General features: G+C 42.8%; 1 protein-coding gene across 6 annotated transcripts in view; it reads right to left on the minus strand.

Annotated features, from left to right (window-relative positions):
* CCDC91 (coiled-coil domain containing 91) overlaps positions 1-23,483 on the minus strand; it is a 193,662-nt gene that overhangs the window by 17,120 nt on the left and 153,059 nt on the right. The window contains exon 13 of one of the 6 annotated variants that reach the window (XM_053255621.1): positions 14,303-15,981. The exons of the other annotated variants lie outside the window; for them this stretch is intronic. Within the exon in view, the coding sequence (XP_053111596.1) occupies positions 15,961-15,981 (21 nt within the window). The 3' untranslated portion in view covers positions 14,303-15,960. Of the gene's footprint in view, positions 1-14,302; positions 15,982-23,483 lie in introns of those variants that run through there. 6 annotated transcript variants of the gene reach the window in all.

A 23,483-nucleotide genomic window follows, 5' to 3' on the forward strand; every position in this document is an offset into this window, starting at 1 on the left:
TTATATAGCTTCCTCTTGCCTTTGTCGGGCAAGATTCTTTCAACCAGATTACGCTCAAGTAGCAGCACAGTCTTGTTTTTCATGGAATCTGCCACGATCTGGATATGTGGAATGGCTTGTAAACTAACTGAGGGCACATTTTGAGGTATAAGTACCTCTAGCCAAATCGCATGGCTTTGGAATTTGTTTGGATCACTATCCTATGGACTCTCATACAGGTGAGTTGTAGCCCTTTTCTTGTCACTGTGCTTTCCCCAGCTTTCTGCCCATTTCCCATGAGGAGACCTGCAAGTGCAATGCACATACCACCAGACCAAGGATAGGTAAATTAAGCTCTTGCCTCTCTCCTCGCCCCCCTTTCCCTTCCTCCCCACTTTCAAGCACTTTCCACTGCAAGCCTTCAGCCAGGCTTCGGTCAAGCATCTTTGCCAAGCTTGACAATCTACAATTAGGACTTTAAGCTAAATTACTGCCATTTATATTCTTGTTTAAAATAATAAGACTTATTGCCTTGCCTAACTACACTCTTATCTTCCTGTACCCCCATTTACCCTAAATAAAACTGTTATATTGCATTTCTGCCTCATCATTTCCAAAAGACAAAACTTGCTCAAATTGATACTGAAGACAAACTGCTCCCTCTAGCCAAGCTAATTCCCCACTCCTTTTGAGGTGTCCAGCCAGCATCTCAACATAGGAACATAGGAAGCTGCCATATACTACGTCAGACCGTTGGTCTATCTAGCTCACTATTGTCTTCACAGACTGGCAGCGGCTTCTCCAAGGTTGCAGGCAGGAATCTCTCTCAGCCCTATCTTAGAGAAGCCAGGGAGGGAACTTGAAACCTTCTGCTCTTCCCAGAGCGGCTTCATCCCCTGAGGTGAATAACTTGTAGTGCTCACACATCAAGTCTCCCATTCAGATGCAACCAGGGCAGACCCTACTTAGCTACGGGGACAAGTCATGCTTGCTACCACAAGACCAGCTCTCCTCCCATCTCTGGAGGAGTTCTGGTAGCAGTTCTAGATTCTGCATTCCTGATATAATATAAATATAGCAACCTACCTGGTGGCAGAGACGTGCTGCCACCTCTGGCACCAGCAGAAAACCTCCATTCAGTTCATACAGGTCAACCCTACGTGGAATACACTATAGTCTAGTGTTTGTATGCTGTTTGATCTAGTGCAGTGGTTTTCAACCTGGGGGCTTTCAAATGTTGCTGAACTACAACTCCCATCAGCCCTAGCTATAATTTACTGTGGCCAGGACATGATGGAAGTTGTAGTTCAGCAACATCTGGAGACTCCAGGTTGGGTACCAATGAATTGGTGTATCTAAGGCTGGCCTCTGACTGTAATAAAGATCTATCTATCTATCAGTCATCAACAACATAGTCTAGTCTTGAGATTACAAAGGAACAAACTAATGTCTGCCATATTTACATATGGTAAAAAAGGACTGCTGAAAGGGTGAATTCAAATTTGCCAGGTTTTACAGTAGATCTTATTGGTTAAGAGAACTAATGGTTAATGGCAAATACTGCATCACATATGAAGGTAGCAAATCTTGTGTCTGCAATGAAAGATAATGGTCCCAAACTAGCATTCCTTAAATAACTTGAATACTGACTGATAAGGTGGTTTCAAAATTGACAGCTGGAATGTAGTCATTCCAGCCAATGAGAATCTACTGCTCAAAATAACAGCAAATAACGGATGTTATTTGTCAACTCCCCCCACCTTCACATGAAGGTGCTTTGAAAAAGATTTATTAACTTTTCACAAGTACATTCTAAATCTGCCACCAGTTCCATCTCATGAACAGCCATATTTTTCCATTTGCAGCCATTTTTAATAATCTTGATCAAATGCAAAACAGACTTCACAGGCTAGGAAGTTCTTGCAGTGGAAGTTCATCATATGAAAAGAGCTATAGAATTTCTTCCAGAAAAAGGTATTTAAAAAACTGCCATATCTTTGAAATCTGTTCCTTCAGTTTGATTTATAATGGAATTCCAGTCTCCTCTCCCATTTATTTACACTGAGTTGTAATACAAGTATGTAAGGGTACAGATATCTTCTAATTTGGCTGGCCTCTAGGAGTGAATTACATTCAGTTCCCAAGATCATTTCAACAATCTGATGGAATTCACAGGGTGGGTAATTGGAATTAAAGTGAAAACTATCCCTCAGCATACATTTTTCCAGACATCATCTTTCCATTTTTTTATCGTGTTCCAAAGTAAAAAGCAATCTGCTAAATTACAAGGATAATCCAACCTGTAGTATCCTATGTACTACAGGCCATTACACTGAAATTTCTTTCGACATATTGCAGTTACTGTATCTTCATTATGCTGGATGGCAAACTTCTTCAAATAGCTACCATGCCTAATGGGATATTTCCTTTGCTATCTTTTAACATTTTGTCCTTACATTATTCCATTATTTCAGATATATGTGTGTTTTAGCACATAGGTGCTTCCTCTCAAAATATATTGTTGGGCTATTTGAGTGTCTAGGGACAGTGTCAAAAACATACGGAATCCCAAGGCTTTTATCAAGTTCCCCGTGGACACAGAAGAATTCCCAGCAGAGTCTTGCTTGCAACAGAGTCTTGTTTCCACTCTTTCCTCAGAATATGCAGAGATACCATTGCATGGCCATTATGGAGAAACCATCAGACTCTGGAAATGGAACTTCTGCTTGAATGTCTCCAGGTGTTAAGATCTGCTGGAGAAGCTTTCCTCCATGTCCCACCAGCATCTTGTGTATGTGTGTTTGGTATCACCATGGGAGAGAGCCTTGTTCCCTGAAATGGGCGCTTAATCTGCTGGTTTAAATTAATACCGAAATGATGTTTAATCTGATGGTTTTTATTTATTGATTTTAATGAGTTTTGGAGGGGGTTCTTTGTTGCTGCATTTTTAAGGAGTTCTTATGGGGCTATAGCCAAATAATGTTAACCATAACTACACCACATTGAAATGATTATATTAATGGGGCTATTCACACGACCGCACGAATGCAGGCAGGAAGGCAGGGTTCAACCTACTGATCTACCTTCCCTCAGATGACCGCTCTTTGTTCCTGCGGCATGCAAGCTGCGTGTACACACAACCCAGGCTGATGGGAGCAGCACAGAAAATTATCCACGTTGCTCCCCACAGCATGGATCAACAGAGGCGGAGACTTGTTATCCTGGCCTCTGGGTATCCTATAGTGTACCACATGCTGAGCACACTCTAGGTGCTCGTCTGTGTCAGCGCCAGCTGTGCTGACACATGATCCCAGCAGCTGGGTTAGCCCTTGGCTAAGAGCTGGGCTTGGCGCTGCAAGACTGCTATGATCCTCGTATCAGTATATGTATATATATAAAGGCATGCATGGTGTGAAGTAGATAGAGAGAAATTTTTATCCTTCTCGCATAACACTAGAACCAGGTGTCATCCCATGAAACTGATTGCCAATCAATTTAGGACTGATGAAAAGAAGTACGTTTTCACACAATGCATAATCAACAAGATGTGGTCACAGCCAACAGACTGGACAGCTTTAAGAGGGGTTTAGATAAATTCATGGAGGACAGGTCTATAAACGGCTACTAGTCTGAAGGCTATGAGACACCTCCAGCCTCAGAGGCAAGATACCTCTGAGGCTACCAGTTGCAGGGGAGTAGCAGTAGGAGAGAGGGCATGTCCTCAGCTCTTGCCTGTGGGCTTCCCAGAGGCACTGTGTGAAACAGGATGCTGAACTAGACAGACCTCAGGCCTGATTCAGCAGGGCTTGTCTTATAGTTATTTCTTGATTTTAGGCACATTGAGCATTTCTATGCAAAGTGGAAAGGCAGGATATAAAAATTATATGAATATAATAAAAGATTATAGAACTGTGCATGCCTCCCATATCTTTGTACAGCCTGTTGTTGTTGTTGTTGTTGTTGTTGTTATTATTATTATTATTCAATTAGCTTTTCCATCCCTCCTTTCCAAAGTGCGGCCAGGGAAGGGGAGGCATGGGCAGGTTTCCTATTCCCCAGAACAACCTGTGCTGCTGAGTGCCCATACAATCATGGGAAGGGCAAGAAACAGTTATTTCACACACCACCATCCCCAATTACATTACAATTATTATGTCATTACAAAACAAGTTGTTCTAGTAAGAATTAATCAGCCTGCTTTCCTTTCATTGTCACTACAATTGGACAAGTTAGATTTCTTGCGCCTCAGGAGTCCACAAGTTAGACCTCTTGTGCCTCAAATGCCCATGCATCTGCCATCTTGCAGCAGTTTTGGATTGGAGTGGATGACATCATTACAAACTACACCATTAAGGTGTCCCTGTGTGTCACTCGCTACAACTGTACCCAATTTGGTTTAAAATGGTTAGACAGTCCACAAATTAGCCTTCTTGCACCCCCAGATGTTCATGTGACCGCCATTTTGAATTGGAGTGGATGACATCATCACACATCTAGGGCTTCCCTATGTATCTCTACAGCTGTAGCAAATTTGGTTCAAATTGGATAAGCGGTTCACAAGTTAGCCCACTTGTGCCTCAAACATTTACACGTCTGCCATCTTGAACTGGTATGGATGACATTATCACAAACTATGCCGTTGAGGTGTCCCTACAACTGTACCTGATTTGGTTCATATTGGTCTAGGCATTGTGAAGTTGACAGGGACACACACACACAGAATGCCAAGTATCTCATAAGCCTACTGGAAAGTAGGCTAAAAAGTGGTAATAGCTACTTGTAAAAATAGCTTGTAAAAATGATTAGACACATTCATGAAGCATAGGCTTGTCAAGCGCTATAACTCCTGATAGCTAAATGGAACCTCCATGTTCAGAGACAGTATGCTTTGAGTTAAAGTAAAGTGTGCCTGAGTCGATGTCGACTCCTGGCGACCACAGAGCTGTGTGGTTGTCTCTGGTAGAATACCGTTGTGTGTGAGTGTGTGTGTGTGTGTGTGTGTGTGTTACCATGGCCTCCTCTCGTGTAGTATGAGATGATGCCTTTTAGCATCTTCCTATATCACTGCTGCCCGATATAGGTGTTCCTATATCGGAACACCTGGTATGTATGGAAACATACATGGAAATATCGGAACACCTGGTATGTATGGAAACATACCAGCGGGCATCCAAACTGGCAACCTCTGGCTTGCTAATCAAGTCATTTCCCACTGAGTTACCACATGCTAAAGAGCAAATATATATGCCCAACACTTGGATTATCTATTTGTGAACTTCTAGAGGCAGCAGGACTGGTGTCTGTTCAAAACTGAATCTCAATGGATTTTGGAGTGATCCATTTGGAATTTATTTATTTGAAGTATATACCGCCCTTCCAAAAATGGCTCAGGGCAGTTTATATCAAAATAAAAACAAAACAATTAAAATCAAAACTATAAAAACAGCATAAAACCAATTAACAGTTAAAACATTTAAACAGTTAAAAACCCTAGAGAACCAGGCCTAACATTTACAGCAGTTTAAAAGCCCTAGCCAAACAGATAGGTTTTAAGGGCTCCCCTGAAGGCCAATACTGAACTCAAATTACGGATTTCTGTAAATATTCTGTAAATTAGAGAATCACCTCCTTCATAGACCTTGCAGGAAAAGTGGAGTCCAAGTTGGCCCAAATACCGGAGATTTTGTCCACAAATAACCCATTAAAAGCGTCACAGCAAAACAACTCCGGGGACTGATTTTAAAAAGGAGCAGAAGTTAAACTCCTCACAACCCGAAATAGCTCTGCTGAATGTGAACCTGCAGACACAATGCACACAGACCAAACTCTCTTTTCGCTGCACGCACTGCTACCAGAAAAGCCTTCAAATGGATCCCATGCTGCATCCTCTCAGATTTGCACTGAGTTCTCCTCCACTTGCATTCTAGTCACCCACCCAACCACTTCAGCCTCCGCAACTCCTCAGTATACCAAAGAGCCATTTTTGAAGCAGTTCAGAAGGGACGCTTAGGAGCAATCATGTCTACTGACCTAGTGAGTTCTCTATTCCAGGTTCCCACCAGGGAATCTACAGAATCACTGGCCGCACCAACATCAAAACCCTCCAAGGCTTTTCCGAATCCTGCTGGGTCCATCAGCCTTTTTGGGCGGACCATCCTAATAGGTCCACCACCCCTACAGGGGAAGATTGTGGCTGTAAACCCAACCTTAACCAGGTAGTGGTCCATCCATGAAACCACCGATCCCCTACCCACAGAACACCCCCGATTCGAACAAAAGACCAAACCAAGTGCATGGCCAGCAACATGAGTTGGTTCAGAAACTAATTGGGATAGGCCCATAGTTGTCATGGCCGCTATGAACTCCTGAGCCACACCAGACAAGCCACCCCAAAATGGATGTTGAAGTCCCACAACACCAAAAGTCTGGGAGACTCCAACACCAACTCCAAGACCAGCTCCTTCAGCTCAGTTAAGGAGTCAGTTGGGCAGCAGGGTGGATGGTACACCAACATAATCTCCAATCTATCCCTAGTCCCCAGAATCAGAAATACACACTCAATACAAGTCAACTGTCTCACAGGGGCCCTGGTAAGCAAGATGCTATTCTTATGGACATAGCGTTTTACACACACACACACACACACACACACACACACACACACACACACACACACACACACACTTCCCCTAGCCTGCTCCACAACAGAATAACCTGGTGGGAGAAGTTGGATCCTTGTCTTCCCCTAACCAGGTCTCACATGTAACTCAGTTATGACATGTAACTTTTGGACCCTGCTGCAGGATGAAGAAATAGTAAGGGGATAGTGTGAAGCCAGGAATAAAAAGTTGAAAACTAAGAGCCAAGCTGAGCACTTGGCCAAAAGAGTCCCCCCTCTCATTTAAAGAGTGTTTGTGTAGGGTTGATCAAGGCCCCCAATGAAGTTCTTTTTAACCCTTTCAGTCCCACATTGTAGGGCCACCAAAAATTTGTCCATCCCCCCAAGTTGCCATTTATCCTGTAAATGAAGCTACCTTTGAAGTTTTGGGGTAGTGGTGGAAGGGATTTTATTTGGGACTGCAGTGTAAACTGAAAGGGTTAAAACCCCTCTCCCCTCACTGCAGTCTCAATCCAGCCCCCATGCTGGATTTAAGGGGGGGGGAGTAAAAACATATGGACAAGCTACTGTTTAATGTATTGTAACATTTAGTTTGGCCTTAAAAATATATTGATGAAAACTGGTACCAGTTGAATGTGTACACTTTGGATTTAATAATAATAGTAAATGCTGTAATAATAGTGGAGGAAAAGAGACAGGGCAATGCTGGAGGAAGCAAATTACAAACTCTTTGTTCAAAAGGTATACTACAGCAAGGCTTTTATTGTAATCAAGTATCAGTTTAGCACTAAAACTGAAAATGATCGATGCATCCGCAAAACTGCTGATGAATGGAGAGTAACTTCTGCCAAAATAAAAATGGGAAAACCTTTTATGCAGGAAAGTGGTCTCCACGCCCCCCCCCCCCCCATAAAAAGAACACTGCCGGCACACTGAAGCTAAAACATGTTTTAAAAACCAACATGCTAAAAAGCTGATTGTACGGTAGTTAGCTTGTAAACTATCTAAAAATAATGCCAATACGATTTAGGAACTGCCCACTAATTTGATTTCTATTGATGAACTCAGCTATAGAGCAGAACATTCAAGGTGATTGAGCAGTAAACTATACACTGCATTAACCATGTTATTGAGTTTATAACTATAAATAGCAGCTATCAGGACTGGGACTATGGCAAGCTTTTTTTAAAAAAAAAATATTTTTAAAACCCTTTATCCCTATGTGGTAGTCCATCACAAATGCCTTAATATGCACACACAGACCGCCCCCCCCCCCACAACAAAGGAAATCTGTCTTGAGAGGGAAGCTGCCATTGGCATCAATGTCAGTCTTCCTTCCAAGACAAACAGCTGGGTGGGGGCCCAATGACCTGTATGGTCTAGTTTAGACCTGAGGCTGAGAGAGAGTTATTTGTTAGAAGAGAACTTTCACGACGTGCTTTGGATGCCCAGTTGGTAAAGTTTGGGAAGAGGCATACTTGCTACTTGACATGCTGAATGCCAGACAGAACGGCTCAAGATAAACAAGCTGATGTGCTCTGCTCCGTTATTCTGGGGATGACACTCATTCTTTCTTTTTTAGGACACATATTACTTGTTCTGATTGCAGAACAAACGGTCAGAATAAAAATGTTTTTAAAAGTTTGTTTTTTTAAAAAAAAGTTTCTGGTTGAACCATCCTAAAAGGTCCACCACCCCTACATGGGAGGATTGTGGCTGTAAAACCAGCCAAAAACAAAACAAAATGTAATCTTCCAGTGCTGTCTCCTTTGAAGAAACAGCAAGAAGAGACTATGCAAAGGCTATGCTGTACTCCTTATTGCTCAGGCTTATTGAAGAAAAAAGTTGGGAATAGGTAGGGGTGGAATGCTTATAATTAAAAAAATCCTTACGCTTGTTGAACATTTGAAGTGTAAACTGTTATTTTGGTAAACATTAGTCAGTCAGAATGCTTGATCATATTCTCCTGTAAAGATTATAAGACACAGCTGCAGAATTCATGAGGGAGTACAAATGAATACAGTAAATTCTGCTTACAATTGACACATTGCTCTGCCAAGCTTTTGTCATTAAAATTTAGAGGAATGGCCAAGTGACAAGGGTGTGCATGTTAAAGAAACAAAAATAAGATGAGGAATATTGAGGAAGTTTGATTTTAAAAAACAAACAAAAACACGAGTTCCAAACTAAGATTTGTGAAGTTGGTAAGAGTTGCTCATGTGTATCAAGGCACATTCAGTGTTTATTCCAATTCATGTTGTTGTCAGGAAACAGACAGCATTTTATTAGAGGAAGCTGAGTGTTAAAGTCAATAGGGAAAACTTAACTTTGTCTGTGGTGGGTCCTGGACCTTGAGACCATAAAGGCAACTATTACTGTGAACATTTCATCATTTTTAGAGTTTAACTAGCCTGCATAGAAGAAGATACAGCAACTCTGGTAGTTCTTCTCTCAGGTTTTGATGGGAAAAGCTATCCCATTGGAACAGAACATCAGAAAGTTTAGTTCTGTTTATTCATTTGTACCCTGCCTTTCTGCACAGAAGTGTACTCGGCAGCAAGCATGAAAATGCATTAATATGTGCACTGTGACAATTATAAATAATGCTTTAAATACAATTTTCAGTCAAGCCTTCATTTACCAGTGCAGACACCCAGTTTCTGCTTTCTGGGTATATAGCAAGCTAGGGGACTTCAATGTTCACTTTGGACCAATCTGTCCAGGATGGCTCAGGAGTTCATAGTGGCCAAGACAACTATGGGCTTATTCCAAGTGGACACATGTTGCTGGACACACGCTTTATCTCGTCTTTTACTCTAATCAAGGTGGTGTTCCATGGGTGGAGACTCCGGTGATTTCCTCTCTGTCACAGACACACCACCATCTGGTTAAGGTTGGACTCACAATCATCTCCCACCTCTCCAGTGGAGAGGGGCCTATTAGGATGGTCTGCCTGATAAGGTTATTGGATCCAGTAAGATTCCTTGGAAGGGTTTAGTATTGGCTCTGCTGGTGATTTTGTTGATGCCCTGATGGAGAATTAGAACAGCAAACTCACCAGGGCAGTAGACATGATCACTCCTAAGCATCCTGTCTGGTCGGTTTCAAAATTGGGACCTTGTTAAATGGAAGAACTACAGGAGCTGAAGTGGCAAGGTGGATGACTTGAGCGCAAGTGGAAAAAGACTCAACTCAAATCCAACAGATTACAACATAGAGCGCATTTGAAGCATCGGCAAAGAAGCTATTCTTTTCTATTCATATTGCATTCGCAAGCTCACATCTAGCAGAACTGTTCAGGGTTTTGAGGGGGGTAATACATGCCACTCCTCCCTTGAAACAGAATTTGGAACCATCAATCACCCACAATGATGTTTCAGATCATTTTTTGTGTAGATAACACCCAAATCTATTTCTCTATGCCAACATCATCAGGAGAAGGCGTAACCTCCCTAAATGCCTGCCGGGATGCAGTGCTGGGCTGGATGAGGGATAACAAACTGGGGCTGAATCCAGATAAGACATGGAATACTTCTTGTGTGGGGTCGGAACTCAGGAGACAATTTTGATCTGCTGGTTCTAGATGGGGTCACACATCCCCAGAAGGAAAAGGTACATAGTCTGGGAGTGTTTCTGGATCCAAAACTCTCCCTGGTGTTTCAGGCTGAGGGGGTGGCCAGAGGTGCTTGCTATCAGCTTCAGCTGATATGACAGCGGCATCAGTTTCTTAAGAAAAATGACCTCAGCACAGTTGTAAATATGTTGGTAACCTCAAGACCTGACTACTGCAATGTTCTCTATGTGGGGCTGCCTTTGTACATAGTCCAGAAACTGCAGTTGGTACGGAATGAGGCAGCCAGGTAAGTCTCCAGGTAATCTTGAAGAGACCATATGACTCCTCTAGTAAAAGAACTACACTGGCTACCAGCAAGTTTCCAGGCAAAATACAAGATGCTGGTTATAATCTATAAAATCCTAAATAGCTTAGGCCCTGGTTATTTATGAGAACATCTTCTTCACTATGAGTCCCACCGCCCATTGAGATCATCCAGAGAGGTTCATCTGCAGTTGCCACCAGCTCGTCTGGTGGCTACTCGGGAACAGGCCTTCTCTGTTGCTGTCCCGATGCTTTGGAATGCGCTCCCTGCTGAAATAAGAGCCTCTGCATTTCTGACAACTTTTAAAAAGTCTCTAAAGACACTCCCCCGCCCCAAGCTTTTTAACTGGGCTTGTGGTTTTAAATCATTTTAAGGTTTTCATTTCTGTTTTCATTTGTTTTAAGTTGTTGTAAGACAACCTAAATTTGGGGTGGTATACAAATATAATGTAATGACAGACATGTTGACTTGTTCTTAAAATAAAGTATACCATTGAGTTGGTGTTGACTCCTGGTGATCGCAGAGCCCTGTGGTTGTCTTTGGTAGAATACAGGAGGGGTTTACCACTGCCATCTCCCACACCATATGAGGTGTTTCCCATAGTCTGGGAAACATACTAGGGGGCATTCGAACCGGCAACCTCTTGCTCCCTAGACAAGAGACTTCCCTGCTGAGCCATTCTTAGCAAACAAGAAAAAGTATGCTAATATGGAAGTTATTTTAATTTGAATATTGGGCCTTGCTTAAAAGCAAGAATTGAAAATGGTTCTTAATTAGAAGGCATTAATAACTTTTACAGAGATAAAAGATTTTGCATGACATTTGGAAATGCTTTATTTTTAAGTATATTCTCAAGTCAATTTCTGGACAGCTTACAAGAACAGAGTCAACATGAAAACGTTATATTGTGAGAAAGCCTCTTGCCAAAAAGCATTAATTTAAATTAAAGGATGCTTGACAGGAGAAGAGAGGAGAAACATGACATAATTTGTGCATTATAAAAGTGCCTGCCAAATATGATGGCCAGGAGAAAGAGATGGGTGTCAAGCAGCACATTGATAGTGTGAATGAGCTCCCTTCCTGATGATATATGAAGAGATTCCCGGTGGGGAGCCTGAGAGATGGATCTCTCCCCCCTGCCCCAACAGACTGTACCTGATCTAAGCTGCCATGACAAATTATTATTATTATTATTATTATTATTAAATTTATATCCCGCTCTTCCTCCAAGGAGCCCAGAGCGGTGTACTACATACTTGAGTTTCTCTTTCACAACAACCCTGTGAAGTAGGTTAGGCTGAGAGAGAAGTGACTGGCCAAGAGTCACCCAGCTAGTATCATGGCTGAATGGGGATTTGAACTCAGGTCTCCCCGGTCCTAGTCCAGCACTCTAACCACTTGCCTGCCAATCAGCCTGTCTCTCTCTACACAGCAATGGTATTACAGGTCTTGGGGTGGAACTGAGAAAGATAACTTCCATCCCAGACTTCATCAAGCCTCTTCAGTATGCACTTGTCTAGACCTCAGTTGCACCAGAACCTGACAGTCTGATCTGGACTTGCCTCAAGCTTCTGAGTATCATTCATCTGTGTTGAGACAAGTACTACTGAGCCTTCTCCATGTCAGCTGCCCTGGAGATTCCCAACCCCTAAGTTGGCAGCATAGCAGAGTTAACACAGGGCTCACTTTTAAGACCTTACCAAGCCAGAGCTACAATTACTCTCTTCTTGAAGGTCAGGTACACTGTCTCACAGAGGTGATATGGTCAAACTAAGTGTGATGGAGGCAGTCCACATCTTTAATCATAGACTTGCCCCATTCACATGCAAAATGGAAGGGGTGATTTTTGGAGCCTCCTCCACTGGCAGGTGCTAAACTCTGCCACCCCTTTCCCCCTCAGCCGGGCTCCAATGCTGGAAGTAAGTCCTGCTGGGAGAAAAGTGCCTACGGGAGAGGCAATGAGAAAAAAGAGGGAGGGTTCACACACCTCACCTACAGATACTTAAATCGTACACCCCACCCCTCACTTTTCACATGAATGGGCCAAACCTGTGTTTAAAGGCTTGGGTCTTCTGTAGTTTGGGGCTTGTTGCCTGTGTATTTTCAGCCTTTGTCAGTATTTAATTGGCAAGGGTCCAACTTTGAGTCTGTCCACTCCTCCTCCTCCTCCTCCTCCTCCTCCAGGGCATTGTGCCACCTGCTTTTGCACTTGGTATACTGATTCTGGCAGAGGAGACAGAAGAGCCCAGGAAACCATGGACAGAAGCATTTTGGTTCTTTCATCATGTAGGCGCACTAGATGTGAGCAAACATGGTAGTAACAACAGTGCTGCGATACACCCATTGCCCTCTCTTGCATTGCTTGACTATCCTCATTTCATAATTACACACACAAACTCTTTGGTGTCTACTCAACACTTTTGTCAAAGTGGGATCTGGACTATGAAAGATTATTCAATAATATGGATGTTAATCTTTAAGGTACCACCGGTCTCTTTTTTTGTGTTTACAAACAATGTGACTGAGGAGGACACTGAGATTGTTAAGCGTATTTCCTGATGAACTAGCCTGAAATTTGGCTCAAATGCAGTCTAAATACATGTTACCAGTAACATCTGAGAACAGGATCTGTACTTTCTCTCTCAAAAGAGGGGTCTCCAAGATTACCCACAAATGACTGAGGCATTCAGAAAGCGGTGGCACGCAAAATACTATGACGACTAAAAAAGACTGACGAGGGGGCACTTTCTCATTTGTGTCCTAAAATGGGGGGCTCAAAAGCCCTATTCAGACATTACATTGTATGCAGGAACAGCCCATCCCAATGGGCTGGGGAGGGCCTGTGCTGAAAGAGCTGGTTCTGATTCCCGGCAGCTCTGTTGTTTCTCTCTCTCATTCCACCCTGCCCCAGAGTTAGCGAGTGCTACGCTGCTTGCAGGCTGACCATTCATTGTGGTCAGAATTGTGAGGGCCGGTTCCTGAACAACTTTACCTGATGAGTTGCCAGCCTACAAGCAGCACAGCTTTTAACTCCAGGGTGGGGCAGAACGAGAGGGAGAGGAGCAATGGAGCTGTTGGGAACCAGAGGTAGCTGCTTCTTGTTCGCTCATTAGGATGGGCTGTTCCTGATTGTATGTGTGTACAGATGTCTATATGTACATGTTTCTATACAAGCCCCCTCAAATGCAGTGGACAAACAGGAAGTATATTACTGTGTACAGATCTGTACATGCATACTTTTTACACAGAAGTCCTATTCCAACAACATGCTGTATATGTATTCAGGTGTCTGTACACATGTACACGTTTTTGCGTGAATGATAGTGTGTTTTAAAACTGAACCTGAGTACTGGTCCCTTGAATTGAGGGATTCACATATGTGATGTACATGTGTGCAGGATAACATGTGAATAACTGGACATGTGCACACTGTACACAGGTCGTATGTGTGTTGAACATAACATGCATGTGTTGGTAGGCCTATGCAAAATGTCTGAGCAACATTTGAAATGTCTTGCTCAATTTCAGCATATTCTCCATGCCTTCATGTGAATGTAAATAACCACTAGCATTTATGGACATTCTCTACTTATCTCCCATTAACCACCACATACACACCCAGAAGCAGGCACTCTGTTTAATATTTTGCACTAGAATTTTCTTCTCTGTTAAATAGTACCATTTTATAACATATATATTCAAAGTGCTGCAGCTCATTCCAGCTGTTGAAAATAATATCCTCTTTGTAAACTAATGTAGGCACTTCCAAAAAATTTTATGCTTGGATACCTTAGAAGTATTTTTAGCTGCTTGCCATAAGCCCACAAAAGATGTAATTGGTTGCTTTAATAGGATAACACAAAACATTACTAATAAAACCACCTTGTTGATTTAGACATGTTGGAAGCAAAACTATGCATATTGCCTAGTTACACAATAAATTCAACAATATAGGGATTCATTATTATACTTAATAAATAGAATATACCTTGTGCACTCTAAACTTTCTTAAAAAAAAACAAAAACCAACAGCAAAGCAGCAACACCTTTTTCTTATAGCGGAACTGACTTTTCCTCATCCACCTTGCTGTATAGACAAAATTAGACAGTGCTTTCTCCAAGTTTCTTTACAGGAATCTTTGCTGTTGCACATTATACCAGTTCATAAGACTCTAATATCACTCTGATAGGTGCACTAGCTCTCAGGGAAATGCCTCTGATGCAACCACCTGAAAAACAGCAACTGCCAAACAATTCAGGAAATTAGATGCATCATCCAATTTTAGTATGGATGCTATGGTTGAATGTAATCAGCCTCAAGGCTGGGACAGCAGGATCTCCAACCCAATATAATAGATCAACTTGCAGTTGCTTTTTGTGGTAGAGGAGCTCAAAAGGGGTGTTCAAAAAGTTCATATTCTGACTTATATGAACATCTCAGGTCTACGTATTTTTATTTTTAAATGCAATCCCCCTTGATTTCAATGCACTTGTTTCATTTCTGCTCCATTGCTTCTATCCCTCTGGGGGAAAAAAATTCTTTGTCTTGGTTATCCAGCCACCTATCAACAGCAGTCATGACCTTGGAATCACATGAAAATGTTGTCCCACTAAGGTGCTCCTTCATTCGGGTAAACAAAAGTCACTAGGGGCAAGGTCTGGGGAATAGGGAGTTGGAATCCTGCATTACAAATGGCAGCCATTACAACATGGGAGGTGTGGCTTGGTACGAAGGAAGAAGGAAGAGCATTGTCTTGAAGGAAGAGCATGCCTCTTCTGCTTGATTGCTACTCAAAGTTTATTGATTAGGTTGGCATAGTAATTGCTGGTAATCAAGGTACCATGGTCCAGATAGTCAATCATGAGGACACATTCAGCATTCAAAAATGGAAGCTGTCACTTTGTGAGCTGATGCCAGAGTACTGAACTTCTTGGGCAGTGGTGACAAGGTATGCTTCCACACCATGCTTTGCCTTTTGGTCTTAGGATCAAAGTGATGGATTCATGTTCCACCCATCATTACGATCCGCTCCCCAAAGTGTGTTGGATCTTGATGCAACATTCCCAAATTGGCTGATGTTTGCAAACAACATGTGCTTTGTTGCTATGTCAACATTTGTGACACCCATCTGGGACTCACCATCTTCAAATTGTCTGTCAAGATGGAATGGACGCTACCAACTGAGATGCCAACTAAGTCAACAATTGTCCTGCCTGTCATTCTCCTGTCCTGCATCATAAGATCATGCACATCATTGTTTTCCAGTGTGATGGATGTTGAGGGCCATCCTGTGCATTCTTTATCTTCACATGATTCTCTGCAGCACCTGAATTCTCGTTGCCACTTCACCAAAGGTGAATAGGCTGGCACATTTGCCACCAATGTTTGCTGCATATCGGCATGAACCTCCTGTGGGGACATGCCCTTCAGGAACTGATACTTTATCACTGCCTGGAGTTCAGATTTTTCCATTTTTCTCAAATTCAGTTACTTTCCTCAGAAGACTGTGTGCAACAAAAAAAGCTTGTTATGAACAGGAAGATGATATTTGCTGCCATAACATGCAACAACAAACACCGCAGACAAAATATTGCACCCTGTGGTTGAATATATGTGGGTCAGAATATGGACTTTTTGAACAACCCTTGTATAATTCAATTGGTGGTGGTGGAACCCACATGTTAGTGTTTTAATATACATTTTATTAATGTGCTTTTCAGAACCTCGATATTACAATTGTTATCTGTGATCTTGAGATGGGGCAGGCTAGCAATCAAATGCAATAAATATTGGCCAATATCCACACTACCAATGCATGCACAGAAGAATATTCTGCATGTCCAGTGGAGGAAGGGTGATCTTTGATTACTAACTTTGAAGCCATCTGTGGTTTCCCCAATATATATCCTGAAGGTTGTAGGACTCTCGGGGACATATTTTTGCAAGGCACAGAGGACAACAGAAGGAAGGGGGAGTTGGAAGAAATTGTCCCTTTCTTATTAAAAGCACAAAAAACATTCTTCGGTGCACAAGTTGTTAGTCTAGATGTTGTCTACTATGTCCATTATCCTGTTAAGCCATTATATGAAATATCTAAAGAGGAAATCAAAGCCGACATGAAAATTTCAGTGATATTTCATTTTCTTAACAGTTGAATCAAAATGGAATAATTTTAAAGTATTCAATATTATAATAATTGATCATTTTAACATAGCATACAACCAATTTCAGTAGAGGCTGCACAGAAAAAACATCCTAGAGAAGTACAACCCAGAGATAGCTCCTACTCATTTCATAGGGAACTGGGAGGAAAACATCCTGTTGGAGTTTGTCCAGTGAATTTAGGTTTAAGTTACTGGCCAGTTCTAAATTAAACAGCTGTTTGCATTTTGTACTAGACCTACATCTTGCTAGTTTGACCAGAAAGTAAATTGCTTTCTGAGAGTTTATGAAAACATTTATCTTACATTAACTATGCAACTGACCAAATAAGTCACACCATTCTGATTTAGCAGCCTTAATGCTAGATGCTCCTTTTGTTTTCGCAACTCCACATGGCTGATGCACATGTAACACTGGCTTCCTTTTAACCACTGGGAACCTTATCCCACAGCACCTCTGTTACCATGTTTGCTTGGATTCGTGATTATTACCACACTTCATAACTATGCTTTACTTGGGGTGGAATCAACTTGAATTGGTAGCAAATGTGCATAAGATAACTGGCTGAAGGACAGGAAACAGAGAATAGGAATAAATGGACAGGTTTAATAATGGAATTAAGTATGAAGTGGGATTCCCCATGAATCTGTACTGGGACAAGTGCCTTTTAATATATTCATAAATGACCCAGAAATTGGGGTAAGCAGCAAAGGGGCTAAATTTGCAGATGACACTAAACTACTTAGGGTACTGAAATCTACAACAGATTGTGAGGCGCTTCAAAAGGATATCTCCAAATGGTGGGGAGTGAGCAACATAATGGCAGGTGCAGTTCAGTGTAAGCAGGTGTAAAATGATGCATATTGGGGGGGAAATTCCAACTTCACATATACACTGACGGGGTCAGAGCTATCAGTGACTGACCAGGAGAGGGATCTTGGGGTTGTGATGGACAGATAGTTGAAAGTGTCGATTCAGTGCACGGCAGCTGTGAAAAAGGCAAATTCCATGTTAGGGATGATTAGCCAGCTCTGCCCCATAGGTGGGTGGCAGGCTCCTGTGGGCAGAGCTTTCCCAACTCTTAGCCCTTAAAAAGGGAGGGCAGAGCTGATGGGGCAGCTAGAAGGCACTTTGAAGGTGAAGGAGACATTGGGAGGTGCATGTTTTCTTCCATCTCTCCCCCTTCCCATTCTGGGTGGGGAGGTTTGCTGCAGGCTTTGCTTTGCTTGAGGCTCCCTCTTGGGAGTGTTGGAGCCCATGGGAAGATAAGATAAGTACTATTTCCTCCTTCATTTTCTTGATAAAGGAAGTGTCCAGCTACACGTCGCTGTCTCCTTTACCCAGCCTGGCTAGGCTTATCGGGTCTGGCCTGAGAGCAGGGACAGGTAGGGGGTTGAGCATCACCCCGTGCCTCCTCCATCTCAGGATGCTTGCTCCTTGTGTCTGCCCCTCTCCGGGCGGCCCTGACACTCTCCATCAGCCAGCCTCTCAGCCCCGGCCGGCTCCTTATATGCCTCCTCACAGGCTATGCATCGCCCACCCCCAATTATGGGGCCAATGCCCCTTTTTAGTATGTGCAATTGATTACCCCTTACAGCTGTTGCCAATGCCTTACCCCCTTCTCCCTCCTCCTGCTCAGACCCCTTCCCTTCAGGAGGCATGCTGCTGATGTTATGCTCACACACCTCCCCTTTGGTCTTATCAAAGCTCTGCTCCTCCTCCACTGGAGCTGAGTCCTTGCCCGTTGGCAGTCTTTCCTCCATTTCTCCCCAGCTGCCATCTGTCCTTGTTGCCTTGGGCCCTCTCACCACTCCGTCCTTGGAGGTAAGGACAGCCGGCCTCACCGGACAGGAAGTTAGAACAGTTAAATAGCTGACCAATACAGCTAAGACCTAATTTTCTAATAAACCATCTCTAAATACTGTAAACAGCCAACAAAATCAGTTACAAAGAAAGAAAGTCAGCAGGGTTGGTGGCACTTCCCAGTGTATTGCACAGAGTGTCGCATGTATGACTATTTGCTCCATAGGCAGAAGTCATGGGTATGTGCTTGGTGCAAGGAGCTCCTGGCTCTCGGGGAACAAGTTCGCTCCCTTGAGACCAAGGTGGCATATCTGGAGAAGCTCAGAGAGATAGAGAGGAATGCAGACAAGACCTTCAGGGATGTGGTAGAGGCATCCCACTCCATGACCAACTGTTTTAGGGCACAGTCATTCAGTGTGTCTAGTAATTTGACCTCTTTGTCATTACTGACTGTGAATTTACCCAGTCTATATGAGGGTAATTGAAGTCACCCATTGCCTCTCATTGCACTCTGCATGGAGTTTACTCAAAACCACAATACTAGAACCCCAGTTAGAATGTATATCAAAAAGGAAGAAAGGTAACATTAAGTCCAGGAGGATCCCAGCATGGCTAATAGGTAAAGTCAAAGAAGCCATAAAGGAGAAGACAACTTCCTTCTGAAATTGGAAGGCCTGCTCAAATGAAGAAAACAGAAAGGAACACAAATTCTGGCAAAAGAAATGCAAGGTGATTATAAGGGAGGCGAAAATAGAGTTTGAAAAACATTTAGCTAAAAGCATCAAGGGGAATAACAAAAACTTCTCAGAAGCAAAACTTTTCAGAAACAAAAACTATATCAGAAGCAGGAAACCTACCAGGGAGGTGGTTGGACCGTTTGACAATGAGGGGTTATTAAGGAGGATATGGAGGTTGCAGAGAAGCTAAATGAATTCTTTGCATCTATATTCACGGCAAAAAATACTGAGCATATACTTGTTCCTGAATCAGGCTTTTCGGGGACGAAGGCTAAAGAACTGAGTCAGAAAGAAGTGGCAAGATATGATGTTTTAAACCATTTGGAAAAATTAAAAACTAGCAAATCGTCAGGGCCAGATGGCATCCGTCCAAGAGTCCTCAAAGAACTCAAATGTGAAATTGCCGACCTCTTTGCTAAAATATATAACATACCTACAATCAGCCTCTGTTCCGGAGGACTGGAAAGTAGCAAATGTAACACCGATCTATAAAAAGGGATCCAGGGGCAATCTTGGAAACTACAGGCCGGATAGCTTAATGTCTATTCCATGCAAACTGATGGAAAACATTCTCAAAGATAAAATTGTTAAGCACATAGAATAGGCCCTGCTGGGAGAGAACCAGCATGGCTTCTGCAAAGGTAAATCTTGCCTCACCAACCTTTTGCAGTTCTTTGAGAGTGTCAACAACTGTGTGGATAAAGGTGATCCAGTTGACATAGTATACCTAGACTTCCAAAAAGCTTTCAACAAAGGTCCTCATCAAAGACTCCTGAGAAACTTATCAGTCATGGGATAATGGGACAAGTACATGTGTGGATTGCTAACTGGTTGAAGGACAGGAAACAGAGTGTAGGAATAAATGGAGAGTTTTCACAATGGAGAGACGTGTGGTCCCCCAGGGATCTGTACTTGGACTGGTGCTTTTTAATTTATTCATAAATGAACTAAAAGTAGGAGTAATCAGCAAGGTGGCCAAATTTGCAGACGACACCAATCTATTTAGGATAGTGAAATCCAAAATAGGTTGTGATGAGCTTCAAAAAGATCTCTCCAAACTGGGTGAGTGGGCGACAAAATGGCAGATATGCTTCAGTGTTAACAAGTGTAAAGTGATGCACATTGGGACAAAAAAAAAACCACCCCAACTTCACTTATATGTTGTTGGGATCTGAGCTGTCAGTGACTGACCAGGAGAGGGATCTTGGGGTCATGGTGGACAGTTCGTTGAAAGCGTCGACTCAACGTGGGGCAGTTGTGAAGAAGGCCAATTCCCTGCTAGGAAGGGGACTGAAAATAAAACTGCTACTATTATAATGCCCTTATCTAAAGGACATTGTAGAACCGGAAAAGGTTCAGAAGAGGGCAGCCAAGATTATCAGGGGCCTAGAGCACCTTCCTTATGAGGCAAGACTACAACATGTGGGGCTTTTTAGTTTAGAAAAAAGATGACTGCAGGGAGACATGATAGAGGTCTATAAAATCATGCATGGTGTAGAGAAAATGGATAGAGAGGAATTCTTCTCCCTCTCACATAACACTAGAACCAGGGGTCATCCCATGAAATTGATTGCCAGGAAGTTTAGGAAAAACAAACAGAATTATTTTTTCACACAATGCATAATCAACTTGTGGAATTCAAGATGTGGTGACAGCCAACAACCTGGATGGCTTTAAGAAGGGTTTGGATAACTTCATGGAGGAGAGGTCTATCAACAGCTACTAGTTGGAGGGTTATAGGCCACCTCCAGCCTCAAAGGCAGGATGCCTCTGAGTACCAGTTGCAAAGGAGTAACAGCAGGAGAGAGGGCATGCCCTCAACTCCTGCCTGTGGGCTTCCAGCAGCATTTGGTGGACCACTGTGTGAAACAGGATGCACGACTGGATGGGCCTTGGGCCTGATCTAGCAGGGCTGTTCTTATGTTCTTATAGAATCTTGGGAGTGCTTCTAGACCCAGGCTTCACTGGTTTCTCAGGTTGAGGCTATAACCAGGAGTGCTTTCTATCAACTTCAGTTGATATTACAGCTACCTCTGTTGCTTGAAGATAATGATACCAGAACTGTGGTGCACTTTATGGTAACTTCTAGACTTGACTACTGCAATGCACTCTACATGGGGCTATCTTTGTATGTAGTTCAGAAACTTCAGTTGGTTCAAATAACCAAGAGAGGTTTGTCTCCAGATGCCGCTAGCTCGTCTGGTGGTGACTTGGGAGCGGGCTTTTTCTATAGGTGCTCCTGGTAGGTATGTGCACTGAACCGGTCTGTGCACTCCTGGGAGGGCAGGGGGAGTCACTTTAGGGGACAGTAAAGGTGCTTCCCACCTGCCCATTCCTGCCCCACCACTTCCCCCACCAGTGATCTCCTAAACTGCATGGGCACTGGGCTACAGCATCGGTGCTTACAGCCCCATTCAACGTTGCCATGCTGAGAGCGCTGGTGGCAACGGAGGAGGGGGAGCAATGGGGCAGGGATGGGCAGGTAGGAAGCACCTTCCCTGTCGCTAAATGTAAGACTCCATTCTCTGAAGTGGCTCGAACACAGGACCTTCAAATCGTGTTTGGCGCTCCAGAAAAGAAGTGCTCAACTGGTTCCATGCATTTTGAATCAGCCTAGCCTCTGGGTTGTAGAATGTGCTCCCTATAAACATTCCTGACTTAACATCTTTACCAGCCTTTAAAAGAGCCCTTAAGACACACTTCTTTAGCCAGGCTTTTAGTAATCTCTGAAAGTTGTAAATTTTTTAAATGTTGTTTGATAGTTGGTTTTATTCTGTTTCTATTGTATTTTTGTGAACCATTTAGAACCTTTGGAGTCAGGTGGTATATAAATATGATTATGGTGGTGGTGGTGGCTGAAAAATAAAAAATCTAATATTATAATGCCCTTATACAAATCTATGGTGCAGCCACAATTGGAGTATTGCATATAGTTTTGGTCACCATGTTGTAAACTGCTGTCCAGCTCTGATAGAGTTAACAGGAAGTGAACCCCTGTTCTTGACTGACAAGCTGCCAACCCCTGGTCTTGCCCAATCAATCCACCAGGTAGGTGGGACATGAGAGCTGCTGGAGCTTCTGGGATGAAGGAGGAAGTTGGAGGAGAGTGCGGAGAAACAAGGACCAGCATGGTTGCTGCTTTCGCATGGGAAATTCTGTAGGAGAATCTCTGAGGGTCAGAAATTTTTCATGGACTTGATCTCATCAGAAATTTTGGTGAGTTTTCAAGGGAAAGGAAGTCCAAGCTGTTGTGGCTTTGGAATCTAGCATAGGGAAATGTTTGTTTAGTCAGACTTTGCATTAGGAATTTATTTTGCTTTCTGTGTGTGCTTTGCATTTTCAAATATCTGCTTCTTTGCAACTGAGTAACTAAGATTTCATTGTGTACTGCCTAAGAAAGAACTGGGTGTTTTGAAATATTCTGTAACCAAAAAGCTGAAACATAAGCCAAACTATTTTTGTAGCAATTTAATAAATCAGTTTCTTTAATTTTCTAAAAAGCCTCACAGAGTGTTTGATTTACTCTGGAAGGCTAGGGTGAGCCCCTAGTGCAAACAGCCCCAACAAGACTGCTATAGCCAGGTACCTTGTTCTCTCACCACGTGTAGGCATACACGTGGAAGGTTTTTATATTTGCCCAATAACAAGATAAAGAGAGGAGTCTAGGCTGTGGCACTCCAGCCCAGGCTGGCCAGTCTTGGATAAAAGAGTGTCTGGTGGCAGTATTTCTTTTTTACTATGAACCACACCGCCCATTGAGATCATCTGGAGAGGTTTGTCTGCAGTTGCCACCGGCTTGTCTAGTGGCTACTCAGGGAAGGGCCTTCTCCACTGCTGCCCCGAGGCTTTGGAACACACTTCCTGCTGAAATAAGAGCCTCCCCATCTCTTACAACCTTTAAAAAGGCAGTCAAATCGCATTTGTTCACCCAGGCTTTTAATTAGACATTGTTTTAATTGTGTTTTAATAGTTTTAATGTTTTAAATTTTAATTGTTGAAATGTGTTAATCTTTTTATTGGTTGTTTTTATTGTCTTGTAAATGGCCCAGAGAACTTGCATTTGGGGCAGTATAAAAATGTGTTAAATTAAAAAAAAATTCATCTACCGAAGGTCTAAAGTAAAAAGTGGAAAACAGAAGCCCACTCAGGCAGCTCAGCAGCCCACTCAGCACTTTCCTCCCTCACTGGAGCTGGCTCTAAGTCAAAGGCTTAATGCTTTTACACACCGTATCTTAAGGAGGATATTGTAGAACTGGAAAAGGTGCAGAAGGCGGCAACCAAAATGATCAGGGGCCTGGAGAATC

This window comes from Hemicordylus capensis, chromosome 5 (assembly GCF_027244095.1).
Source record: "Hemicordylus capensis ecotype Gifberg chromosome 5, rHemCap1.1.pri, whole genome shotgun sequence".
Taxonomy (NCBI): Eukaryota; Metazoa; Chordata; class Lepidosauria; order Squamata; family Cordylidae; genus Hemicordylus; species Hemicordylus capensis.